Raw genomic sequence first — 25,370 nt, 5'->3', positions numbered from 1 at the left:
CTTCCAGATTTTCTCCCAAATTGTCTTTTAAGCTTGGAACTATACAGAAATGCTTTTTTTTCTTCAAAAACTTAAAAACTGAAAGAAAACACAAAACATCACATAAGAACAAAACTAAGAGATTAACATATGTAAATTAAGGAGTTATAATATGTAATATTTAGCACTTATCAAACTGCTCTAAAAAAAACAATTGTAGGGGTGGTCATCCTCTCTCTCTCCCGGCCCCCTTTTCCTTTTTTTGGGTAGCATGAGCTGCTACCTTTTTAAGAGACATTTGTTCTATTTTCGTTTTCTTGCAAAATTTTGTTTTGGATGAGATTACTTTACGAAGAGAAATATCCTACAAACTGGATTATAAGAACTCTTACAATCCAGCATCTAAAAAAGTGACGTGTTAAGCACAAAATTTTTAGAGGTTGTGTCGTAGGAATTTAGTTTGTAGGAAATTTCCGGCCCTTTATAACTGCGTCATTGAGTTTATCTGCGTCATTGAGTTTATACCTGAATTGGGGGAGCTGTCAGTCGAAAAATGCGTGTTCTAGGGAGTGCAACTGCCAGACCTAAAGCTTCAGCTTCAGTCTTGGGAATGAAGCGTGGATATGCTTGTCAGGTGCTTTATGTGGATAAATATGTTGCCATTCGATTTTTTTTTTTTTGAAGGGATGTCCTTTTTTTTTAAAAAAAAATTAATTAATTAATTAATTTTTAATGAGTAACAGAACTTACGCAACCCTCGTAACGAAAGTAAGAACAAAAACCAAAAACATAACATACCAAAGCAAAAAATGAGGTACAATTCTACACCTCATGCACCAAAATTGGATCTTTCGAAGTTCCACTTGCTTTATTATCTCTTAGATGTTCAGATTTTTTTTTTTTTTTTGAGTGCTTTAACAAAGCATGAATCATTAAGTTCCACATCAATGCATGCTTTCAATCTCCTTCTATTTTAATATTTGTAACATGTGGAAGATTGTTGTAATGTTACAAACATGCTTTTAATTTTTGAGCCGTTGGTTTACTATTCTTCCTATAATTTTACCGTTAAAATTATATTGATGAGTTTTTAAAGAAAAAATCTTTTTATGACCGTTTAGTTATTATTAAGTTTTATGATTTTTGTTATTCTCTTCAACCGTTTGTCATTTACTCATATTCATTAGCTTTGGAAAAGGTCAGCACTTACTTCTATATATGATATATCTTCTTCAATCCCGATTGTGAAAAACATTTATATATATATATATATATATATATATATATATATATATATATATATATCACTACCTTGGCCTATGAAAACAGCTCTATTTTTTTAAAGTCACTCTTCTGCATATTGGTCTTTCTCCTTCCACTTGCCTTGCTAAGTTGTCAGAGAAACATATGGCATTGTTTATCTTTGGAGACTCTCTCTTTGATACTAGAAACAATGCCTACATCAATAGCCATACGTCAGATTTTTGGCCTTATGAGAAGAGCTAATTCGAACACCCCACTTGTCGTGTTTTAATGGTCATCTAGTCTCCGATTATATTGGGTTGTTCTAGTAGCCTTCGTTATTAGAAGTGCGTCCTTAACGAAGGTTGACGCTATAGTCTAATCCTGGAAGGTTGCGTGTCGAAAAATCCGATCGCACCGAGTTATATACTCCAGGAGGCACAAATTAACCTTTAAGGACAACGCTCTTGCGTGATTCTATAGCATTGTGAGATCTTTCCATACTCTACTTTTCATCTATTGTATTTTATTTATTTTATTGTTAATTTTCACATTGCAATTATTTTATATCAATGAGAATTTGTGCCCCATCCAAAGTTATTTCCAACAAAACACACATAACCTGTAGATGTGAGGTCCACCTGAAAAGTGCCACCACAGTTATTTTAATTAGTTGTGTTAGATTGTTGTAAAATTAAATGGATGGTGCAAAAATTCTTATTGATGCTAAATAATATTAATCCAAACAATTAACAATAAGATAAATATAATACAATAAATAAAAAAATAGAGCAAGGAAAAATCTCACAAAGCTATAGAATCACGCAAGAGCGTTGTCCTTAAAGGTTAATTTCGTGCCTCCCGGAGTGTATAACTCGGTGCGATTGGATCTCTTGACACGCAACCTTTCAGGATTAGACTATAGCGTCTACCTTCGTTAAGGACGCACTTCCAAGTAACGAAGATCAAATGAACAACCCTTTGATCAAAGAAGATGAGGGACAAACCCACAAAAAAAAGAGAGACCAAAATATAGCTCAATGACTAATGAAAATAAAATTTGTTGGAAGAAGAATGATGCTGTACGATCCTTTTCTTTGGAAGCAAAGAAGTGAGTCTTGGAGCTAGTAGGTGGGCTCAATTTATATAGAAAAAATGAGCTCCTTGCTTTTACTAATACCATTAATAACCCGCGGTCAAAAACAATGGAAGAAGAATTTTTCCTCTTAAATCCAACGGTTAAAAAGCAATGAAAGAGGAGTTTTTTTCCTTAAAGCCAACAGTTAAAATGCAATGAAAGAAGAATTTTTTTCCTTAAAGCCCATCAATAAATGACAAACGGTGAAAATCAAAGACTTAATTACCAACGGCTAGAAAAATGTAAGATGAAATATTTTTTCATAAAACTCATATAAGAAGACTTGATGTCAAACGGTCAAGAGAAAAATTATCAATGAGAAATAATGACCAATGTTTGTAACATCACAACAATCCCCCACATGTTACAAACACTAGAGTAAAAGGAGATTGAAAGCATGCATCGATGTGGTACCCGAAAGTTTTAACCACACCTAGGATAAATAAGTAGAAACTTAATGAATTGTGGTAGAGTTAGACTCTTTTAACCAAATCCATAAGTTGAGCAAACTTATCACCCACATAACTTTCTCAAAAAAAAAAATAATGAATAAAAAAAATTGAAATAAAAAAAATTGGGTTGTTTTGCGGGTTGGCGCCTTATACAGGCCATGCGCCCTTGGGTTTCATGAGTGCTCTAGAGACCTGCCCAAGTCTCATAGGAAGTGGCACCACCTCCACACTCACATAGGTAATATCCATCAAGAGTGTGTGCAGGAAACACTCAATCCCAACAAGTAGGGACTATGGAACCATTAAGAGTTTTAAACTCATCCTTAATCACCTTGCATCTTTGTACTGTCTTACACCATAGGGATGGACTTATCAATAATCTTCTTAACAAGATAGTAGAATGACAGTACCATACGATGATCACTTATGACTTCGTTTCCCATTAAACCCCAGTCATGGGATCTCCAATCACAGAGGTTAGGTATCCATCACAGTGTCATCATTTGGGTATCAGTCCTATCCCCCTCGATGTTTCACTCACCAGCCTTCTTGCTAATGGCTTGGTCAAAGGATTTGCCAAATTCCTTTCTGACCTCACAAAATCCATGGATATTACACCGGTCTCAATAAGCTGCCTTACAATATTGTGCCTTAATCGGATATGTCGACTTTTCCCATTATAGATCTTGCTCTTGGCTCGAGCTATGGTAGCCTGACAATCACAATGAATACAAACAGGTGGAACTGGGTTAGCATATAAAGGCAAATCAATCAAAAGGCTCCTTAGCTATTCAGCTTCAGTTCCAGCCTTCTCCAAGGCAACTAACTCTGCCTCCATTGTGGATCTTGCTATGCAAGTTTGTTTGGAGGACTTCCAAGATATAGCTTCTCCTGCTAATGTGAACACATAGCCACTGGTAGGCTTTAGTTCATCTAAATCAGAAATCCAGTTAGCATCACAATATCCTTCTAATATAGCAAGAAAACCGTAATATGACAAACCATAATTAATTGTGCCCTTTAAATATCTCAACAATCTAGAGATTGCATCCCAATGCTCAATACTAGGATTATGAGTATATCTACTCAATCTACCGACAGCATATGCAATATCAGGGCATGTACAGTTTTACTAATACCATTAATAACCAACGGTCAAAAACAATGGAAGAAGAATTTTTCCTCTTAAATCCAATGGTTAAAAAGCAATGAAAGAGGAGTTTTTTTTCCTTAAAGCCAACGGTTAAAATGCAATGAAAGAAGAATTTTTTTCCATGCCAATTTACACATGCCCGAAGATTCTTTGTTATTCTAAGGGTAGTTCCAGGAGGAGTGCTAATGAGCCCAAAGGCAATTGCTATCCTTTCGCTATGATTACAGATAGTCTCCTTTGTCTCTTCATAATTTAAATCATGAAGTACAGAGTCTGTATGCACTACAAAAAAACCATTTTTTAATGACAGGCGTTTTCTGACGTGTTCTAGTGTCCGACACGTCAGAAAATTTTTCTGACGGGTCGTTTCTAACGCGTGTCGATTGTCAGAAACGTAGGTGTCAGGAAAAAAAATTCATGACGTGTGAGTGTTCTGACGTGTTACCCACTCACACGTCAGGAATTTTTTCTGACGTTGCATTTTTGCCACGTCAGAAAAATTCTGACGGTGCAGTCCACGCAACGTCAAAAATTTTTATCACGTTGCGGCTTGGACACCTCAACAAAATTTCTGACGTGGCGTTTTTGCCACGTCAGAAAACGTCTGACGTTGCATAAATGCCACGTCAGAAAACTTCTGACGTAGCATAAATGCCACGTCAGAATTTTTCTGACGTGGTGTTTCCACCACGTCAGAAAATTAGGCCGTTTTTTTTTTTTTCCCTGCTTTCCCTGATTGCTTTCCAGAAATGCTTTCTCTCATTGCATTTCTGGAAAGCAATCAGGGTTGTTTTCTCTGTTATGTTGGAACAGAGAAAACAACCTGGAAACACAACATTTGCAAATTTTCTCTCACTGTTATTTTCTCTCAATGTGTACAGATTTTTCAGATTAATTCCAGATTATTTGAAACATTTGCAAATATTCTGGAATAATCAAAAAATCTGAATATAGTACAATTTGGAACACATTTGAAATAATTAGGAACACACTTGATTATTCCAGAATATTCTATTTGAATTGGCAAACAATTAGATCCAACAAACTGGCAAATAATTAGATCCAACAAACAATATTCTATTGTTCCAACATCGTTTTCCTGTACAAATTGAATTGGCAATTTCCAATTTCTTTCCTGAGTTCAATTTATTCCAGAATTCAATATATACAGTTTATACAATTCAATTTACTCCAGATTTCCCTGCTTGAATTCAATTTAATTTGTACAAAAAAAACCAATTTTCTCATGTCATCTTTCCTAAGGATATACTAGGGACAAAAACAAATGGCATGATAAAATCATTATAACATGTCCAAAAATTCAGTTACATATAATAGAATTCGACATTCAAATCTATCAACTCCTCAGAAATAAATAGAGACATGCATGGAATAACTGATAGGTCATTGAGTCAATTCAATATGTCAAACCAAAATCGAAAACAAAATCAAAATCAAAATCATATCAAATCAAATCAAACCAAACTAATACGTCCTATGTCCATCCATGACCTCCTCATACCGCTATTTCCAAAGGTTTCCCAGATAGCTTGATGTATACTGACAACAACATCCACAAGCTTCTTCACAATCTGCGGTAAGAAATAAATTCAAAGAAAGATGTTACTCTACAAATAGAAAGAACTACTCTAATCTACTCTATCCTATGTAAGACAATACTGAATAAAGTATAAACTTTCCTCCATGGCCTAGCTTAATAAATCAGATTCAAGAATGTATAACTTCTTAAACTTGACATGCTAAATGGCCATATATATTCTTCTTATATTCCTATCCACCTATATAATTTTTGACCACTTATAAAGCAACAGTGAGGAACTCATAATTTAGACAACACATACAAATCATTAAAGTAAACAATAACATTCGATCGGAATCGTAAAATGCAGGCAATACATACGTAAGCGGTTGACAAACCCGAAAACCCTTAGTCTAACCAAAACTAGCGATTTACCATGAACGAAATATTAAACCTCAAACTTGACATAGTTACAAGAGACCCAACCTATATATTAAACCTCAAACTTGACATGGTTACAAGAGACCCAACCTATATATTAAACCTCAAACTTGACATGGTTACAAGAGACCCAACCTATATATTAAACGTCAAACGAAGTATTGACTAAACATCCATTTAATGCAACTTACTATTTATCATATAGATATAATTATATCTATCACAAACATGCAGTCAATACGTCAATCATATACTTCCAATAACTATTGTGAGCAAATATTGTTTTGTTTCACACAACTAAACAATAACAAAATATATAATATGTTTACCAACTACGAACTCACATACAAGGCTCAATCTAGGTCGATGGCTTCCTCATTCGACAACTTTTCCGCAATACCTGGAGATTATAAAACAATCAATCAAGAAGCAATAAGTGTCTTTCTTATTGGGAAGCAATAAGTACACTTATAAATCATCATCAATGCAATATCTATATATATATATATATATATATATATATATATATATATATATATATATATATATATCTTCCGACTGGAAAATAAGTTCATTCTAAAATTAGACACAAACACAATGCTAACGTTTAGTAGTAGAAATAATAACAAACATTATCGAGGTCGCTATCAACACTAACAGCATAAAAAACATTCCTACTGTCCAACCTAATGTATCACCAAACCAATGAAGAACAAAACATTTTGCAACGTCATAAAATTCATACATACATATATATACTCAATAAAACCCAAAGCAAAAAAAAAACAAATTGCATTACCTGGTTCACTCCCCACTAACGATTTCACCACCAAACGGGCTGGAGATTCTTTTTCTGTTACATCTTTAACTCGAGTCGTATCGGATGAGGACCTCAACTGCAACATGTGCTCGAGTTGACGAAAACGTGCCTCGTACAAAGTGGTCATACTAGCCCGGGTCTCAGCCAGCCGCACAGCAACCTGCTGATCAACCTTCACTCGCTGTGCATCTAACAGCACAGCTATCTCTGCCCTGTGCCTCTCTCGTTCAGCTTGCTGCGCCATTGCCTGCTCTCGCTGTGTCTCTAGCAGCGCATCCATCTCCTGCTTGTGCTTCTCCCGCTCAGCTTGTAGTGCAGTTTCTATCATTTCTGGGACACCAGAGCTCCCGGGAGGTTGTGAGCGTAGCGCGACTGGTCTATAGTAGGAGTGGATGCTACCGCGCACAGGTAGTATACCTGCTCCAACCTGGCGAACCCAACCTGCGTACTCCGGCTTATTGCCCATCCCCTGTGCGTACGCATCGTCGGGCGCCCACCGTACGGTGCCCTCGGTGACAGATTGTGTAGCAGCAGAGTCAGTGGGAAGCAACTCCTTCATCCTCTCCTGTAAAGTACACATTAACAAAAGCAATTATAAATATTAAATTAAATTACAAATAAATATACATTAACCAAAACATATCGGTTATTAGTAGCGTACACATCTTTCCTTGACCAAGTCATTTGGATATCCGCCAGTCTTCTTCACGTGTGTGTTGATGTAAGACTGCGCTCGTGTTGGCGGAATCCCGGTATTTACGAACTGCATACACAAATAAAACGTAAAAAATTAAAACATAAACACAATCAACATAAGTCATACATATATTTGATCAAAAAACATACTTCTTCATGTGTAGCCCTGGCATAGCTCTTTGATCCGGTGCAGTGAGGCTCCTTGTTCTTCGACCAGATTCCTTTCATATATGCAGCATATTCCTACACAATTAACATTGTTAATATTTTAGGCTACACATTCATTTTAATAAAACTAAACAAAACTCACTAAAATGTGACTTACTTGATTCTCTGTCGAACACCATTTCTCCAATAATATATCTACGTCCTCTCTATTGTACGTGGATAATTGTCCTCCTTCCCTAGCCTTCACTGTCACCGGAGTATCGTCCGATGTGATGTGAAGACTATGCTTCAAGTCATACCTCCAAGTTGTATGCTTGTTTCGCATATCAAGGAAAGCGTCCCGTTTTATGGCCGCGATATCGCAGTCAGGTGGGATATAGAAGTGCTTCTGCATATATTCACACACACACACACACACATATATATATATATATTCATTAACAATATTGTCCATCTATTTGAGATAAATATATGAATATATAAATCATTATCATAAATACAATAATTAATTGTCTTATAACATACCATCAATGCATCCCAAATATCTTCCTTCTTACGCTCTGATACCTTCTTCCACTCGTCGCTAATCCGGACATAAGTACTGCTCCTAACGAACACTCCGGTCATCCGTCTAAATTTGGAAGCACTTTGTCCCACAGGCTGCCACGCAGGGTTATACTCGCACACGATCCTCTGGCCATTCGGGATCTCCCACAGCTTGTGGCATGACTTGACACTTAATATATGGTAGTGGGTGATGCCATCTTGATCTACACCTAATACATTAAGAATTTGAACAAGTTAGTTATTTAATTAAACTAACCACATATTAAAATTAAATAAAATACATATTCCGATATTTTAACACATGTATTTACTTATCATCCGAACCTCATCCACCGCCAACGGGCGTGTAGCGAAATCATCGGAATGCGTGTCATGCGCGACACCATCCTCATCACCCTCAGTGCTATCCGGGGGCTGTGTCTCATCACTATCATCCACATGTACTCCGCTACTAGGGTATGGGTGCCGCTGGAAATGGCCATGGGAAACGATCCCCATATCGCTCAACGTCGTGAAGTTAAGCGTGAACGGTGTGGATGTGCCCGGCTCTGCCACATCAGAATGCTGAGGATCTACATGAATGTCATCACCACATCCCACGTCCCGCCCTGCATCGGTATGCTCTTCTACATGATGTGGAAGTACCTGTCTATACCCTTCTGGCTCCATATTAGCCCGGGGGATGAATGTAAATCATGGGCGGCGGATGTCAACCGTACGGTCGGTTGCCGCTGTGCTTTTCTCTTTCCCCTATAACTCATGTCTCCCTGCAAAATACGTTGCGAAACGAATTAGTCTTTAAAATAATTAAATAGGTACAAATATATGTAAAGTAATCACACTTTTAAAATTTTAAACATATACTAGTTACTCAATTAATTATATATCGTTTCCACAAACTACATATAAATTTTATGGCTAACCTAAAAAGCAATTATAAATTAATATAAACATTTCATTTAAAAGATAAACATGTTTCCAATTTTATTAAATGACATACGCTTCAATTGGTTCTAAGTCGGGTCGGACGTAATCGACATCATCAGGTGCGTTAACATGATCATGATTGGAACTCAAGAGGAGGGGCTCAATCTCGTGGTAGCTGCTACTAGAATCGTCGGACCCTTGACCCTGACCAACATCGTATACGTTTCTAGGTTTAGTCCTTACAGCGCAAGCCCAATCTGGGTTTCTTTCATCTTCGACGTAAAATACTTGGTCAACTTGTGAAGTTAGCACAAACGACTCATCCGTAATACTCTCTCCAGTGTGGATAAGGTTTTTAAAATTCACAAGCGTTATGCCATACTCGTCAACCTTGTACCCCCTGTCCCTCGTGTTGTCCGCCCAATTACACTTGAACAAAACATACTTTGTCCTATCGTAGTACTCAACCTCAATTATTTGGGTTACCTTCCCGTAATACGTTTCGCCATCAGTACTCGGCACACACACACTGCTATTTTGAGTCCTTTTCCCGATATCAGCTGGCAGAGTGCGAAACAACTTCCCATTAACCACATATCTGTTATAGTTGACTGCCCTTTCCTTTGGCCCCTACAGTGCATTACCAGTTTCTCACCCAGCTTCTGTCTGCGTAGGTCGTCCAATCCATTGACCTGCGTATAATGGAGGGCAATATATGATTTGAAATTGGTGCATGTAGGATTTCTAAGGGATGGATACACCTCATTTAACCAGTTAGAACACATTATTCTTACGTATTCACGATACCAATCGACAAATTGTTCGAAATGTTCGCTTTCCAACTGATTGTCCGCTATTCGCCCTCTAAGCGTTTTCATGTGCATCCTACAATTTGAAATTAAATTCGATATAGTGCTTGTCAAAATTAAGATTGTACAAGGAATGGTATGGCAAGTACTAGAGAGATGACTTACGTCCGTAGCGGTAAGAACTCGTCTGAGTTAAACAATATATATCGATGAATCTGTGCCAGTGTAATACGGTTGAGGATGACTCGTGTTCCCGCCCCCTTACAACCATCAGGGTTTCGTTGGGCCTTATTATGAAACGTTGGTGTGTCGTCCAAATACATTGAGCAAAATGTCACCAACTCAGTTGCTATGTACCCCTCTGCAATACATCCCTCGGAAGCCGCTTTATTGCGCACATTAGATTTGAACCCCCCCAGGCTCCTGTATATAAAAATCAATCAACAATTGCAGTGATTCACTGTCTTTTATTCGTGGGAAAAAAATAATAATAATAACTTAACGATCAAACTTTACCTCTCAGCCGGATACATCCACCTATACTGAACTGGTCCACCCAGTATGCATTCATGGACAAGATGCACGACAACATGAACCATGCTGGTGAAAAAACTTGGGGGAAATACTTGTTCCATCTTGCACAAAGTCACGCAGACTTCACTCTGGAGTCGGTTCAAATTATCTAGTGTCAGCGTAGTTGAACATATGCCCCGGAAGAATGTTCCCATCTCAACTAAAGGTCTGACCACGTTACCTGGCAGTGACCCACGTAAAGCAATAGGTAGAAGTTGTTGCATCAGAATGTGATTGTCATGACTCTTCAAACCCGTCATCGTACTGTCTTTCAGTCGTACGCATCTGGAAATATTCGATGCATAACCATCAGGCACCCTCACATCCCGAAGCACTTTCAAGAAACTGATTTTATCTTCATTGGACATCGTGTGGCAAGCTGGGGGCATATAGTTTTTTCCATTTGTCGTAAATGGATGAAGTAGACGTCTCAATCTCATCTCTTGCAAGTCTTTACGAGCATCATAGTTGTCCTTTGTTTTCCCTTTTATGTTGAATATTGTGCCAAGAATATTGTCCATCACATTTTTTTCTATGTGCATCACATCAAGGTTATGCCGTAGTAAATTATCCTTCCAATACGGCAACCTAAAAAAAATACTCTTCTTCTTCCATAATACATTATTGCTCGCTTCTGGTCTTGTGTTGGGAGTATTCTTCTTCCGCTTCTCTCCCTGCTTCTTACTACTGTCTGGCTTTGACTTGCCGGCATCCTCACCCCCAAATGGCATCCCCTCTAACTGTCTTAGGATTTCATCCCCACTAAGCACATCGGGAGGACATTGTAGTTCCTGGTTGCCATCAAAATTACTTTTGTTCTTCCTCCACAAATGATCCAAGGGCAAGTATTGCCTATGACCCATAAAACACTATTTGTGGCCGTGTTTTAACCATCGGGACCTGGTTGATTGCATACAGCAAGGACATGCCTTTACTCCCCTTGTAGACCATCCTGACAGATCTGCGTATGCCGAGAAATCATTAATTGTCCACATCAATTGTGCTCGTAACATAAAGTACGCTTTAGTGGAAACATCAAATGTGCGTACCCCTACATTCCATAATTCATTCAACTCCTCAATTAAGGGCTGTAGGTAAACGTCTATATCCATTCCAGGTGAGCTTGGGCCTGGGATAATCAGGAATAATATGAAAGATGTTTGTTTCATGCACATCCAAGGAGGCAAGTTGTATGACACAAGCATTACGAGCCAAGTGCTGTGTGATGTAGTAAGGTTCCCAAAAGGATTAAATCCATCAGAGGTTAGTCCAAGCCTTACATTCCTACTGTCCGCTGCAAAATCCGGATACAACTGATCAAATGACTTCCATGCTTCACCGTCGGCTGGATGCCTCAATTTGCCGTCCTTTGTGCGGTTCTCTGCATGCCACTTCATATGGGGCGATGTATACTGCAACATAAACAATCTCTGTAGTCTTGGTATGAGTGGAAACCACCGCAACACTTTTACTGGGCGTTTCTTACTTGACGATATGGGTTGACCGTCCTCGTCTAAATTAATGTCATCATTTCACTTAGATTTGCCACAAACTGTACATGAATCTAATTCTTTGTTGCCCTTTCAAAATAGCATGCAATCATTACGACAAGCCGGAATCTTTTCATAGCAGAGTCTCATGTCACTTAGATATTTTTTTGCCTCATAGGTATTAACCGGCAAACCTTCACTATCCGCAGGCAACAATTGATTGATGAACTCAAGGAGAGATGAGAATATCTTGTTACTAATTCTACCAACACACTTCAAGTCGTACAGATGAACAGTTGCGCTCAACTTACTGTGTTTGGTCTGATCATGTAGCGGTGTTTTTGCCTCTTTAAGTAGCTCGTGATACTTTTGGGCATCTACCTCCTCTACATCCTCGACTACTATTTCTTCATCACCCTGCACAACGACCTGAGGTTCATAGTTGCCTTCTCTGACATCATGCATGCCGAACACATCACGCAACATAACATGCATATTTCCACCCTGATCACCGCTTCCACCTGCTTCATATGTGGCCGGACGATTCAACGGAGACGGTTCAACATGGTCCCAGACAGGCTTCTCACCATGAAACATCCAATCTTTATATGTAGGAAGTATGCCTTTTCCCCCTGTCAAGTGTGCGAGAACTACGCCTGGGGGATAGCGCCGGTTAAGGCGACACACCTTACATAGGCAGTAAATCTTGCCATCAGGTGTTGTGCAGTTCCCAACTGCAAAGTCAACAAACAATCTACAACGGTCTCTATATTCCTTCGTACCCCTAGGCTTTGTCATCCAACTCTTGTCCATTATTGTCTACGGACATTACAGAGAAATATACGCAATTTAAAAGTATTCAATAAACCAATACATATTAACTGGAATTTACATGCAAACTTGATTAGATGCTTTTATTGTTGGTAAATTGTTTTTGTCATGAAAATTTATGAAACTTAAACGAATTAATAGCTATTCCAAATGGGGACCATTTAATTTACATTATTTGATGTTGTTTAGCTATTAGCATTCTTCATACACATTTAGGTTCTATAACTTTTTCCCAAAAGTTCATATATATGCATTTGGTAGATGTTGAGGACCCACGTCAAATAAAATAAATCTAGATTGGTTACGAAGTCAATATTTATATATATAGCATGGCTTGTATTAATAGGGCAAAACCTAAACAATATACAAATGTTACGCCATTCGTTTAATTAGGAGCTTAATTAAGCAATGTTGGAATAATAGGAAAATGCTAATTAAATAAGCTTAAGGTTATTTAATAGTGGTCGTCATTCTGCCGTTTCCTTTGTGTTTCAATAAGACTTGAAGTCTCCTAAGGTTAAACAAAGGTAGATTATATATGTCTAGTTCCATAAGAATATAATTGTTTGTGTGAAGCATATTTACTTGTGTTTTTTATTATTAAACAAATTATAACTCAAAATGTTTTTTCGATTCTGAAATGTTTGATTAGTATCTGGCCATGTAAAATCTCTACCCTCTATTCTGCTTTTTTCAACCTATGTTTACTAAATGATAAAAGTTTTTTAAAAAATAATATTCTATTCTTTGATTAATATATATAATTTCAAATCACTCCCCCCCCCCCCCCCCCCCCAAAAAAAAATTGTGTCTACTTGGTAAAAGTTATTATTATTTTTTTCTCCTTACATAATTGGAGCCTATATTTTGAAACCCTCAAAATATAGAGATCTTAAATATATAAATCCAGGGTGGGTTCAATCTTATAGGAAAAAATGAATTCAATAATTTTAGGATTAATCCTACAATACTTATCAAAAGCAGAAACAATCTCTAAGAAAAATAAAATAGAAAAAACTATTGGAGTGTTATTTCAATTACCTTTAGCAATGAGATAAATCTATTAGTTGTGGTCTTTGATATTATGGATGTAATTCTTTTTCTTTTTCTTTTTTTCTGCACTTTGTGAGGATTGCTTTGTATTTGGTGTTGACTGACCAAAATTTATTTTATTGTTTATGATTGATAGATGATAGGACTGGCTCCTAACTTCTAATTTATCTATTTAGTCCATACATGTATACATGGACAATTTTCTTCCTTAGTGTTGTGTGAGCTCTAGTACACATGGATGCTTGACTAAGATATCTCATGCATATATAGTTGATACGTGATTAAACCATTTGACCATGTAGTGATAGAGCTCCAATGGCAAAAAGATGTCATGAGTTTTCGAACGTTGTTTTTTTTCCTTCAATTAGGTAGATAACCGCGGCATATTCTTGCAATTGATGGCAAGCGTGAAGTCAAGAGCTTTGGCTTTTGAGCATAAACTAATAACTCTTTCTAAGTCCTATTTGTGGTCCATCTTTTCAAATCAAAATCTAAAGTCCCTGATTTAAGCTAAGATGTATAGTTTCCTCAACAACAAAAAAAGGCACTAATTGATAGATCCTCAATTAGGTTGTCACAAGAATTACTATCACCGTCAATGCATGGAATATTGATTTTCATGAGGTATATTACTCATAGGCAATATTAAAAGTAAGTTTTAATACTGTATTTGGAAAGTTATGAATTCTTGATATCAATGTTCATTTAGGCTGAAACCTTATCCTTATGAATTGATCTCATAGGTTTATCTCCTTTCCTTTAATTTGCATCTTTCTTTTATAACATTAATACTCGAAATTTATGGGCAGGGAGTATATATACGGCTATATATGTTTGTGCTAATATACGGCTATATATATTTATGGGCAGGGAGTATATATGTTTGTGCTAATCCAGGGAGTACTAGTAATTAACGAGAGAGTAAGCTATATATATTCAAAAACGAAATTAATTCACATATATGGAGTGAAGCTAGCATTATATTAATCCTCATGTAAATATATATATATATCAAATTCAAAATATTATACGAGATTAGCACAAACATCACCCAACCTAGCATGCAAACACCAAATCCAAACCAAACAAATAAATAAGTACAAGGAAGCATGTACATATATATATACCTGTGAGGAGCTCGTGTAGGAGCTAAAAATGGAGGTAGCTAGAGAGGACGACGGGCGGCGGGCAGCGCTGCGGGCGTTTTTTGTAACAGTGCAATCGTGAATATATATAGCTTACACGAGAGAGAGTACCCGGTGGAGAAGAGAAAAAAATGCTCAGCTTAATAAAGGAAGACTTTGGGCAGAAGAAAAAAAAAATTCTCCAAGGTCAGCAATGGCGCTCGAAAGAAAGAAAGAAAAACAGAGGAATACAAACAGAGAGAGACGATCGAACAGAGAGAGAGAACACGTACGTACTTCCGGAAGTGCCTCCAGCTGGCCAGCTGGGGGAAAAGAAAAGAAAAAAAAAAAAAAAAATTTCAAAACTCGCGCGCCAGCCTCTTAATTAAGAGGCATGGCGCGCTGGCCTCCAGATGGGACGCGTGGCGCACGGTTCGGAGCGCACACGTCCCATTCCTGACGTGCCATGTTTGGCACGTCAGTAAATCCTAACGTGCCAGACATGGCCCGTCAGGAATGCCATATATATATATATATATATATATATATATATATATATATATATATATATATATATATATATATATCTATCTGATAATTTTAATTTTAGATATTAAATAATTATAATTTTATTTATAAAATTATAATTATATATAAATATCTGATATATATAATAATTTTAGATATTATAATTTTAAATATCTGATAAAAGCAATTATAATTATATAAAACCAATTATATATATATATAATGAGTCTGACGTGGCGTTGTGCCACGTCAGAAGATGCTGACGTGGCAGATCACCACGCCAAAAAACTCTGACGTGGCATAACGCCACGTCAGAGTTTTTCTGACGTGGTGATCTGCCACGTCAAAAAATTCTGACGTGGTATGCCGCCACGTCAGAATTTTCTGACGTGGTATATCGCCACGTCAGGAAAATTCTGACGTGGTAAGTCCCACCACGTCAGCAATTTTCTCAATTTTTATTTTTAAGAAAATGAATGAACCTCCCGACGTTGATGTGTTTGCCACGTCAAATTTTTCCTGACGTGTGAATAGTGACACGTCAGAATTTTCTGACGTGTTACTATTCACACGTCAGGAAAAATTTCCCTGACGTTTAATATATAAAACGTCAGAAAATTGCTGAGGTGGCAAAATTTTTATACTGTAACATACGTTAGAAAATGCCCATTTTTTTGTAGTCATGTGGGACAAATCCTGCCTCCTTCAACCTCTTCTCCAGTCTCTCAAGCTCGTCAGAAATTTCCTTATGCCTTGGATGTGACTTGTCTCCCACAAGAAATGCCTGAAGCTTGCCATTGATCTCAATCAAACTATACCCAAGGTCCTTACTCAACCCTTTCTCCTTCATCAACACGCGTACCTTTCCAACACAATCCCACAAACGAGCTGAAGCATAGAGATTTGAAAGCAGCACATAATGCCCTGTATTATATGGGTCTAATGTGAAAAGCTGCTCTGCTGCATATTCTCCCAATGCCACATGGCGATAGATCTTGCATGCACTCAGAAGTGCTCCCCATACACTTATTAATTCCTGGTTCAATAGGCATTTTCATGATGAAATCATAAGCTTGTTCCAAATGGCCTGAACGTCCAAGAAGATCAACCACACAAGCGTAATGTTGGTGGCGAGGCTCAATGCCATAATCTCTCATGCGGTGGAAAAGTTCCCATCCCTCTTCTAAAAGGCTTGAATGATTGCACGCCGTGAGGAGGCCAACAAAAGTGACATCGTTGGGGCATACCTCGTGTTGCTTCATTGTGTAGTAAAGATCAATGGCTTCTCGGCCCCGACCATGCAATCCATATCCCACAATCATGGCACTCCACAAAACCACATCCTTATCAACTGTTCTATCAAAAACAATACGAGCCAAATCTACGCTTCCACATTTTGCATACATATCAATAAGGGCTGTGTTGACAAAAACATCATTTCTATACTCACTCCTCATGGTATAATCATCCATCCATCTGGCTAATTCAAGGGACCCCACTTGGGCACAAGCTAAAATGGCAGATGTCATAGTTATAGAATCTATCCTTATCTTCTTAGAGATCATCTCACGGAATAGCCCTACAGCTTCCTCAGCGTAACCATTCTTTGCATAACCTGAAATCATGGCATTCCACAGAGTCAAACTCGGTGTCCCCACCTGATCAAAAAAGGATCTCGCAACTGACAAAAATCATTTGGTACAAAACATTGTATGTTGTAAGGTTTAGGTTTATAGTTGAGTTGGGAGCAAAATATGGTTCTAAAAAACGTCAAGAATTGAAGTTTGTTGATTTCTAAGTTTGGTGGGGGAGGGGGGGGACAATACAGCCACCGCGTACCCTCTCACCGTAAGCCTTTTTCTATCTTTCTTTTTCTCCTTCAACCGAAGCATTCGGTGTTGGGATCAACTGAATTCATCCCAAAAAAGTGATATGGGATGAAAAATAATAATTTTGCATGTAACTTTTACTTTTTTATACAACGCATTTGGCTACGGCTCATGGTCGGTAAAATTTTCTGACTTTCGACCCACTTGGATCCAAATATCGGGCAACCCAGTTGAAAGACTAGTATCACTTGACTAAGGGCATGTTTGAAATTGCGTTTGAAATATTTAAAAGTGCTTTTAACACTTAAAAAGTCTGTTTGAAAAAAAAAAAAAATGACTCATTTGGTAGAAAAATTAAAAGCGCTTTTAAAATTCAAAAAGTCTAAAAGTAGCAACAAAAAAACACTTTTGACAAAAATTTAAAAATAAAGTTTTTTTCCAAAAATTATTTTTAACTTAAAAATTCTATTTATAAAAGCAAATAATATTTTGTAAGAAAATAATATTTTAATAAAACAGAGAAAACTAGGAGAAGTTATTGACAAAATCCCACCAGCCGCCAGACAAAATGGGTCAAAGAAAAGCCACGTGTTTCCTTACAGTTTATGTAGTCAAAAGTTGGTATCAATTATGTGATTACTCTACTTCTAAACCTTCGTCATTGCATACGCAATCGGACCCAGAAAACTGTTTTATTAACAGTCAGTTGTTGTAACAACTTCATTTCATGCAATTTTGGCTCCCATGAGAAAAACCGTGCGCGCGTGTGAGAGACAAGTGGAGATGGAAAAGCGAGGAAATATCAGGCGTCTCAACCGGGTGGTGCTTGTACCAGGTCCGTTTCAAGGCCACATAAACCCAATGCTTCAGTTGGGAAGCATCCTCCACTCCAATGGCTTTTTCATCACCGTCGTTCACGCCCAATACAACTCCCCCAAACCTTCCAGCCACCCGGATTTCAGCTTTCTCCCCTTACCAGATACCTCATCATCGGCCACCACCACTGGCGAGATCATAGATTTTGCATTGCAGCTTAATACAGATTGCAAAGCTCGTTTCCAAGAATGCTTGGCTCAAGTGATGAGGCAACTGGGACCGTACGATGGAATCGCCTGCATCATCTACGATCAGCTCATGTACTTCCCCGAAGCAGCTGCAAAGGATCTGAAGCTTCCATGCATTATCTTTCGATCAGGTAGTGCTGCCGTTTCTCTTGCTTGTGATGCCCTTTTCCAACTAAAGGCAGAAGGCCACATTCCCTTCCCAGGTATATTCAACATGAAAAAAGGATACAGTAATATTGCTATTAACCATGCACATTTTTATTTCATAATTATTTCAAAATGTAGATGTAGTAGTCCTAACCAATTTTTTAATTTTTTCTTTAAATAAAACTGTATATATAATCAAATTTGAAATCTAAATTATCTTCTTGCGGTTAAATGATCATAACCCATCAAACTAATCACTTAAAAACTTTTTTGTATTACAGAATCTATGTCGAACGATCCAGTTCTAGAGCTTTATCCACTCAGGTTCAAGGATCTACCTATACTTCAGGAAAAATTAGAGAACTTTTGGCAACTACTGAGTAAAACTAATAACATTAGAACATCTTTAGCCATCATTTATGATACAGTTGATTGCCTTGAAAATTCGTTATTGGCAAAGATCCAACAGCAATGTCAAGTTCCTACCTTCCCAATCGGTCCATTGCATAGAATTTCTTCGGGCCCCTCTAGTAGCTTATTGGAAGAGGACACTAGTTGCTTGTCATGGCTTGATAAGCAAAGTTGTAACTCAGTTATTTATGTAAGCTTGGGAAGCATAGCATCCATGGACGTTAAAGAGCTTGTTGAGATGGGTTGGGGGCTAGTGAACAGCCAACAACCTTTCTTGTGGGTGGTTCGGCCTGGCTCAATTCTTGGTGCAGAATGGATTGAAGTACTACCCGAAGGTTTAAAAAAAAACATTGGTGAGAGGGGTTATATTGTGAAATGGGCACCCCAAAAAGAAGTTCTGGCACATGGTGCGGTGGGAGGGTTCTTGAGCCATTGTGGATGGAATTCAACACTTGAGAGTATTTGTGAAGGAATTCCAATGATATGCAGACCATGTTTTGGGGACCAAAAAGTAAATGCAAGATATGTTAGCCATGTATGGAGGGTAGGTCTGGAATTGGAAGGTGATCTGGAGAGAGGTGAGATAGAAAAAGTTGTTAAAAAACTTATGATCGATGAAGAAGGGGAGGCCATGAGGGAAAAGGCTAAGAAATTGAAGGAGAATGTTAAACTTTGCATTAAAGAAGGTGGTTCTTCTTACAATTCCATAAATAGACTAGTGGAGATGATTAGGTCGTTTTAATATGACTATGGAGGTCCAATATTTTTAATATATATATATATATATTTTTTTTCCTTTTGTTGTCCCTCATAGTACTGTTGTATTGCTTTCTACTCCCTAGGAAAGAGCTTTTTCTTATTTAATATTTGGAGAGGCACGTGCTTGATTTTATATATTCCTATATATGTTTGATAATAATTAATATACGTAATTTTTTATTTGACAAATAGATAGACGTGCATTCAATCTAAAAAAGTAGTTATGAATTAATGAGTATATATATGGTTTATACATGGGTTCATTAAGATGACCCAGATCAGCAGTTATTGTATCAAGTTTTAACCGAATTTCATTAACACATGGCTAACAACATAATCGAGTTGAGTACTAATCGAGCTTATACAAGCCACGCTCATGAGCTATCGTGATATTAAGTTCAACGAAAATAGGTGAACAAATAAATATATCATTTATCTACATAATTAATGATGACGGTCTTCATTTCTTTCCTTTAATTTGGTGCTCATTCTGAGAATCTATTGGGGTAGAAAAAATAAAATAAAAAATATATATATATATATAACGTGGAGTGTTAAAATATGCAATAATGCATGATATTGTTTCTTACTACCCTTTCGAGTTTCGGCATCTGAATAGGCCCGTAAAGTGCAAGAAATAGACCACAATGCCGCCAGCCGCAAGGAAAAAGGGTTCAAACAAGAGCCACAACTTTCTTTACGGCTTATCTAGATCTAGTCAATGCGATTATTCGACTATATGTAGCCCAACTCCAAACCTTCGTTACTTATTAAAAATAAATAAATAATAAAAAATAAAAATAAAAACTCTAAACCTTCGTCATTGCATACGCATCTCTATGATCGATTTTTTCTTCAATTTAAAGGTGCAAACTCTGTGTGTGCAAGTGTCTGAGAGAGAAAGAAAAAAAAAATGGAAAAGGAAGGAAAGAGATGTCTCCGGCGGGTGGTGCTGGTACCGGCACCGTTCCAGCCACATAAACCCAATGCTTCCGTTGGGCAGCATTTGTGAAGGTTTTTGAGCCATTGTGAATGGAATTCAACACTGGAGAATATTTGTGAAGGAATTCCATTGATATGCAGGCCGTGCTTCGGAGATCAGAAGGTAAATACAAAATATGTGAGTCATGTATGGAAGGTAGGCCTGGAATTGGAGAGTGATCAGTTGGACGGAGGTGAGCTATAAGAAGACTTATGGTGAATGAAGACAGAAAGGAAATGCGAAAGAGAGGAAAGAATTTGAAGGAGAGATGTCAACTTTGCATCAGAGGAGGTGGTTCTTCCAGCAATTCCTTGAAAGAGCTAATAGACATGATCAAGTCATTGTAATTGCAAAGACGTATATCAAAAAGAATGCAAAGATGCTCTTTAAAGCTCCCGAAAAAAAAAACAAAAAAAAGGCAAAGATGCTTTGATTATAACATTTTTTTTTTGTTTAAATTGATGAATACATTAAGGGTCTGTTTGGGAGTGCGATTTTCAATAAGTGCGATTTTAAAAATTGCATTTTTAAAAATTACGTTTTTAAAATCGCTACTTTTTAAAATCGCACAGGCGTTTGGTAAAACATACTAAAAAGTATTTTTTTTTATCAATTGAGTGTTTGGATAACACTACTATATAATTGCGGTTTCATGACCAAATTACCAATAAAGACATTTCTTTATAATAGTAAAATAACTAACATTGTATATGATAAAAAATACAAAAACAATCCATCAAATTAAACTAATAATATTTATCAAATTTAATTGTTACATAATTCACCAATAATTTAAATTAATACTTGATAATTGCTTATTACCCATTAAAAATATATATATAAAAAAATTATCACTGTTTATTACCCATTAAAAAAAAATATATATATATATATATATATATAAAAATATCACCAACTGTTACAGTGCAATATCCATTAAAAAATAAAAATAAAAATCCATCACAAATTGTTACTGTACAGTACCTTTATAAAAAAAAAAGAAAAAGAAAAAAAGAGAAGCTATAAAAAATCGTCATTGTGCACATCACTATGCAGTGCACAGTGACCTAAGAAAAATCATCATCTTGGTCACTATACAATATTTTTTTTTAAAGAAAAAGCCTCACACAGTTACTGTACACGCACTATCACATTATTTTGCGTGTACAGTGATCTATCACTGCATACTATGTTGGATTGTAGATCATTATGCATGTATGGTAATCGAAATAAAATTTTGAAAAAAAAAAAAAAAATCACAACTTTACTCTGTAGAAATGGTTGAAGAATATAAACGCATATATAAAGAAGCATAATAATCATACAAACCACATAAAATAATACCGAATACCAAACAGTGAAAAGTTTTACAAAAGCAAAAGAGTTATATGGAGAGAAAGAAAATATTAAGGTGAGATTATTACCTGGTAGAGGGGCAGAGAGATGGACAACAACGACACACACTGTTACAGGACGGAGAAAGGATGAACGAGACAGAGAGGATGAAGAAAAAAAAGAGAAAAGAAGGGTTTTAATATATTTTAGGGGGTATTCTTGGTATTTTTTTCATTCCCGCTCAATAAAAGGTAACTATTGCGCCAAATATATTTTTAATAGAAATCGTGATTTTGTTTTAAATTCGCACTTTTTCAAATAAGCACCCTTTAATCAGCTTATGGAAATCGCAGTTTTTTTTGCGATTTTAAAATTTGCGTTTTTAAAACCGCAATCTCAAACACTCTAAAATTGCGATTTGGTTTAAAATCGCAGATTATTTTTTAAAAAACGCACTCCCAAACGCACCCTAAGTTATATTATGTGTGCAGATTCTAGCTAATTATGGAGTGTCAAGTCAGTTTGTACTAAACTTATAGTATCCAAAACATTTTTCATTTAATTATGAGGGTGGCCGAATTTTCTTTGCCTTTTTTTTTTTCTCTTTTTTTTAAAAAAAATATAAGGGTAATTAGGTCTTTTCAATAATTTATGTTTCAGAAAGATGGTTGGAAATCTTGTCTGAATCTGTAAGTTCAAAACCGCTCTTCTGGTGGTATCCGTGTTGTAACATCCCCAGTCCGTTAAGACTGAGTTTGCCACTTTTCTTCTTTTTCAACAAAAATTCTTGCAAAGATCTATAAGGTCTATCAGAGTACTTGATTTTTAAAAGATACAATAAATGCGTAAAACATTTTTTTTTCAAGAGATTTTATTACAAGCGGAATTAGAAAACATTAGACTTTAGTTGCGGAATATCATATCATTACAATAACTTATATGAAAAGACTTTGAAAATTAATAATTATTCCCACCCCATTCCGGCCTCCTATTCCAGCATCCTTTCTACCTGAAAACAAGAAATAAAACTGAATGAGCCCAAAGGGGGCCCAGCAAGTAAAATCCACAACCATAAATAGTTTTACTCCTTGTTCTCAGTTTTGAAAATCGTTTTCGCAAATAAATATAATTCTAGCCATAATAATATCTGTATGTACGGTTGCATCTCCCGTAACATATACATACTATTACATCTAGTAATAGATCATCGTTGTAAATTATCTTTATAAATCATCATCATAATGCATCATTATAAATAATCTTTGTAAATCATCATAGCATATCATCGTTGAAAATATAGTATCATTTTCTCATAATAAGGCCCATGTACACTATTACCCATGTGCACGAGGGTTGCGGGTCCTTGTGACCATGGCACTGAACTGTGGCCACAGCCATGCCCGACCGTCAATTAACTCTTTCTTGGTGCACTCAACGGTCTAGTTGATGGAATACCACCTTCTGGCATAGCCTCCTTCAGTGGTTTCGCCTCCATCCGAGTATCGGTACCGAACTCTCATCTTATCTTATCTTGGGGCCAAAAATACTCTCCTCCATACATGTGCCCTCATTTCATAAACATTTATCTCATCTCTTGTACTTTTCTTTGTACTTCTTTTGATGCATCTTAGGGCAACATGTAGGAGGGTTTATCATCTTTTTTTCTTTCTCATAATCATCATCATTTCTCAACTTTCTTTTCTTAAAATGGAAACTTTTCCAAATATAAACTTGTTGTGCTTAAAAAGCCTTTAAAGAAATATAAACTTTCTAAATAATTCTTTTAGAAATCCTTCATGCATGCAACATAACTTCATAATACGTAAATAAAATAATCATTTACAATTTACTAAAGAATGAATAAATAGCATGACATGAAGTAACTTTAGAAGGGGTAGTGAATTTACTTACCTCTAGACTGAAGCTAAAAGTGGTATGAAGGAATCCAGTTGCTCCAATATGACTAACACCACTAGTATATCTTTTGAAACTAATTTCTAAAGTCCGTTATCTCTTGTGTTCTTTCTTTCTTGTAGCGCTTGGTCTCGCCCTTTCTCTCTCTGTTCTGAGTAAACACTCTTAGAAAGAAGAAAGACCGAGTAAAAAGCGGAAGAAGGAAGAATATATGCAAGAGATGGGAGAGGAGATGAGTGGTGAAAATTCTGAAGGAGAAGAGCTCTATTTATAGGAGAAAATCAAACACTATTCTACCGTCAATTTACAATTATACCCTCATTTTACTATTTCACCAACCCTATACTATTTCACCAACCCTATACTATTATACCTTCAATTTACAATTATACCCTCATTCTATCTTCAATTTACAATTATACCCTCATTTTACTATTTCACCAACCCTATACTATTTCACCAACCCTATACTATTTCACCAACCCTATACTATTCTACCTTCAATTTACAATTATACCCTCATTCTATCTTCAATTTACAATTATACCCTCATTTTACTATTTCACCAACCCTATACTATTTCACCAACCCTATACTATTCTACCTTCAATTTACAATTATACCCTCATTCTATCTTCAATTTACAATTATACCCTCATTTTACTATTTCACCAACCCTATACTATTTCACCAATTACCATTCTCTAATTACCACTCTCATAAATTTCCCAAGAATTAAAATCCTTAGCTACAATGGATATTAAAATAACATCATTATCAAAATAATCTATTTAAATAGCTTTGAAAATTCTGGGACACTACACGTGTTCTCCATGAGTTCAACACGTAACTATGGAAGGTTGAGTTCGGCACTCACCGCAACAGAAAAGTTCAGAATGAACAAAAGGATATGTCCTTTGTTTTTTTCACTAAGACATCAAGTAAATGCATCCTAAATAAAAACCCATACGGCCCTACGTTTTAATTGTAGGATATAAATAAAAAGCAAGAGAAGACATTAAAAAAAAAAAAAAAAAAGGAGAGAGACAAAGAGAGAAAGAAAAAATCTGGGCACCAAGATTAAAATCACTAAAAAACCTTGTAAATCTATTACAAGAGAAACTGAACTTCTTGGGTTAATACATAGTGATTTGGGTGATTTAAAGCACACAATGACTAGAGGTGGTAAGAAATATTATGTGATATTTATTGATGATTACTCTAGATTTACTAAACTTTATTTATTAAGATCCAAAGATGAAGCCTTAGAAATGTTCATAAAATACAAAATTGAAATTGAAAATCAAAAGAATAAAAGGATTAAAAGACTAAGGACCGATAGAGGTGGTGAATATGAGTCTAATCCTTTTAAGGAATTTTGTGAACAAAATGACATAA

At 36.3% G+C, this 25,370-nt stretch overlaps 1 protein-coding gene and 2 pseudogenes across 2 annotated transcripts; 1 reads left to right on the top strand and 2 right to left on the bottom strand.

Annotated features, from left to right (window-relative positions):
* Positions 1 to 3,598: 3,598 nt before the first annotated feature.
* LOC132178114 (pentatricopeptide repeat-containing protein At3g12770-like) lies at positions 3,599 to 17,533 on the bottom strand (annotated as a pseudogene).
* On the bottom strand, positions 9,184 to 10,873 carry LOC148586361 (uncharacterized; annotated as a pseudogene).
* A 610-nt stretch (positions 17,534 to 18,143) lies between the features above and the next one.
* Positions 18,144 to 19,724, top strand: LOC132176920 (UDP-glycosyltransferase 76E4-like). 2 transcript variants are annotated; one of them, XM_059589079.2, is made up of 2 exons: positions 18,144 to 18,627; positions 18,853 to 19,724. In XM_059589079.2, the coding sequence occupies exons 1-2, from the start codon at positions 18,144 to 18,146 to the stop codon at positions 19,722 to 19,724; spliced, it is 1,356 nt and encodes a 451-aa protein (XP_059445062.2). The 2 variants fall into 2 exon arrangements, with proteins under 2 accessions (XP_059445062.2, XP_088372110.1); XM_088515984.1 differs by having other exon boundaries at positions 18,144 to 18,654.
* The last annotated feature ends 5,646 nt before the right edge of the window (positions 19,725 to 25,370 follow it).

Source organism: Corylus avellana, chromosome 4 (genome assembly GCF_965113065.1).
Source record: "Corylus avellana chromosome 4, dhCorAvel1.hap1.2, whole genome shotgun sequence".
NCBI lineage: Eukaryota > Viridiplantae > Streptophyta > Magnoliopsida > Fagales > Betulaceae > Corylus > Corylus avellana.
The sequence above is the reverse complement of the archived record's forward strand: the minus strand, read 5'-3'. Positions and strand labels throughout refer to the sequence as shown.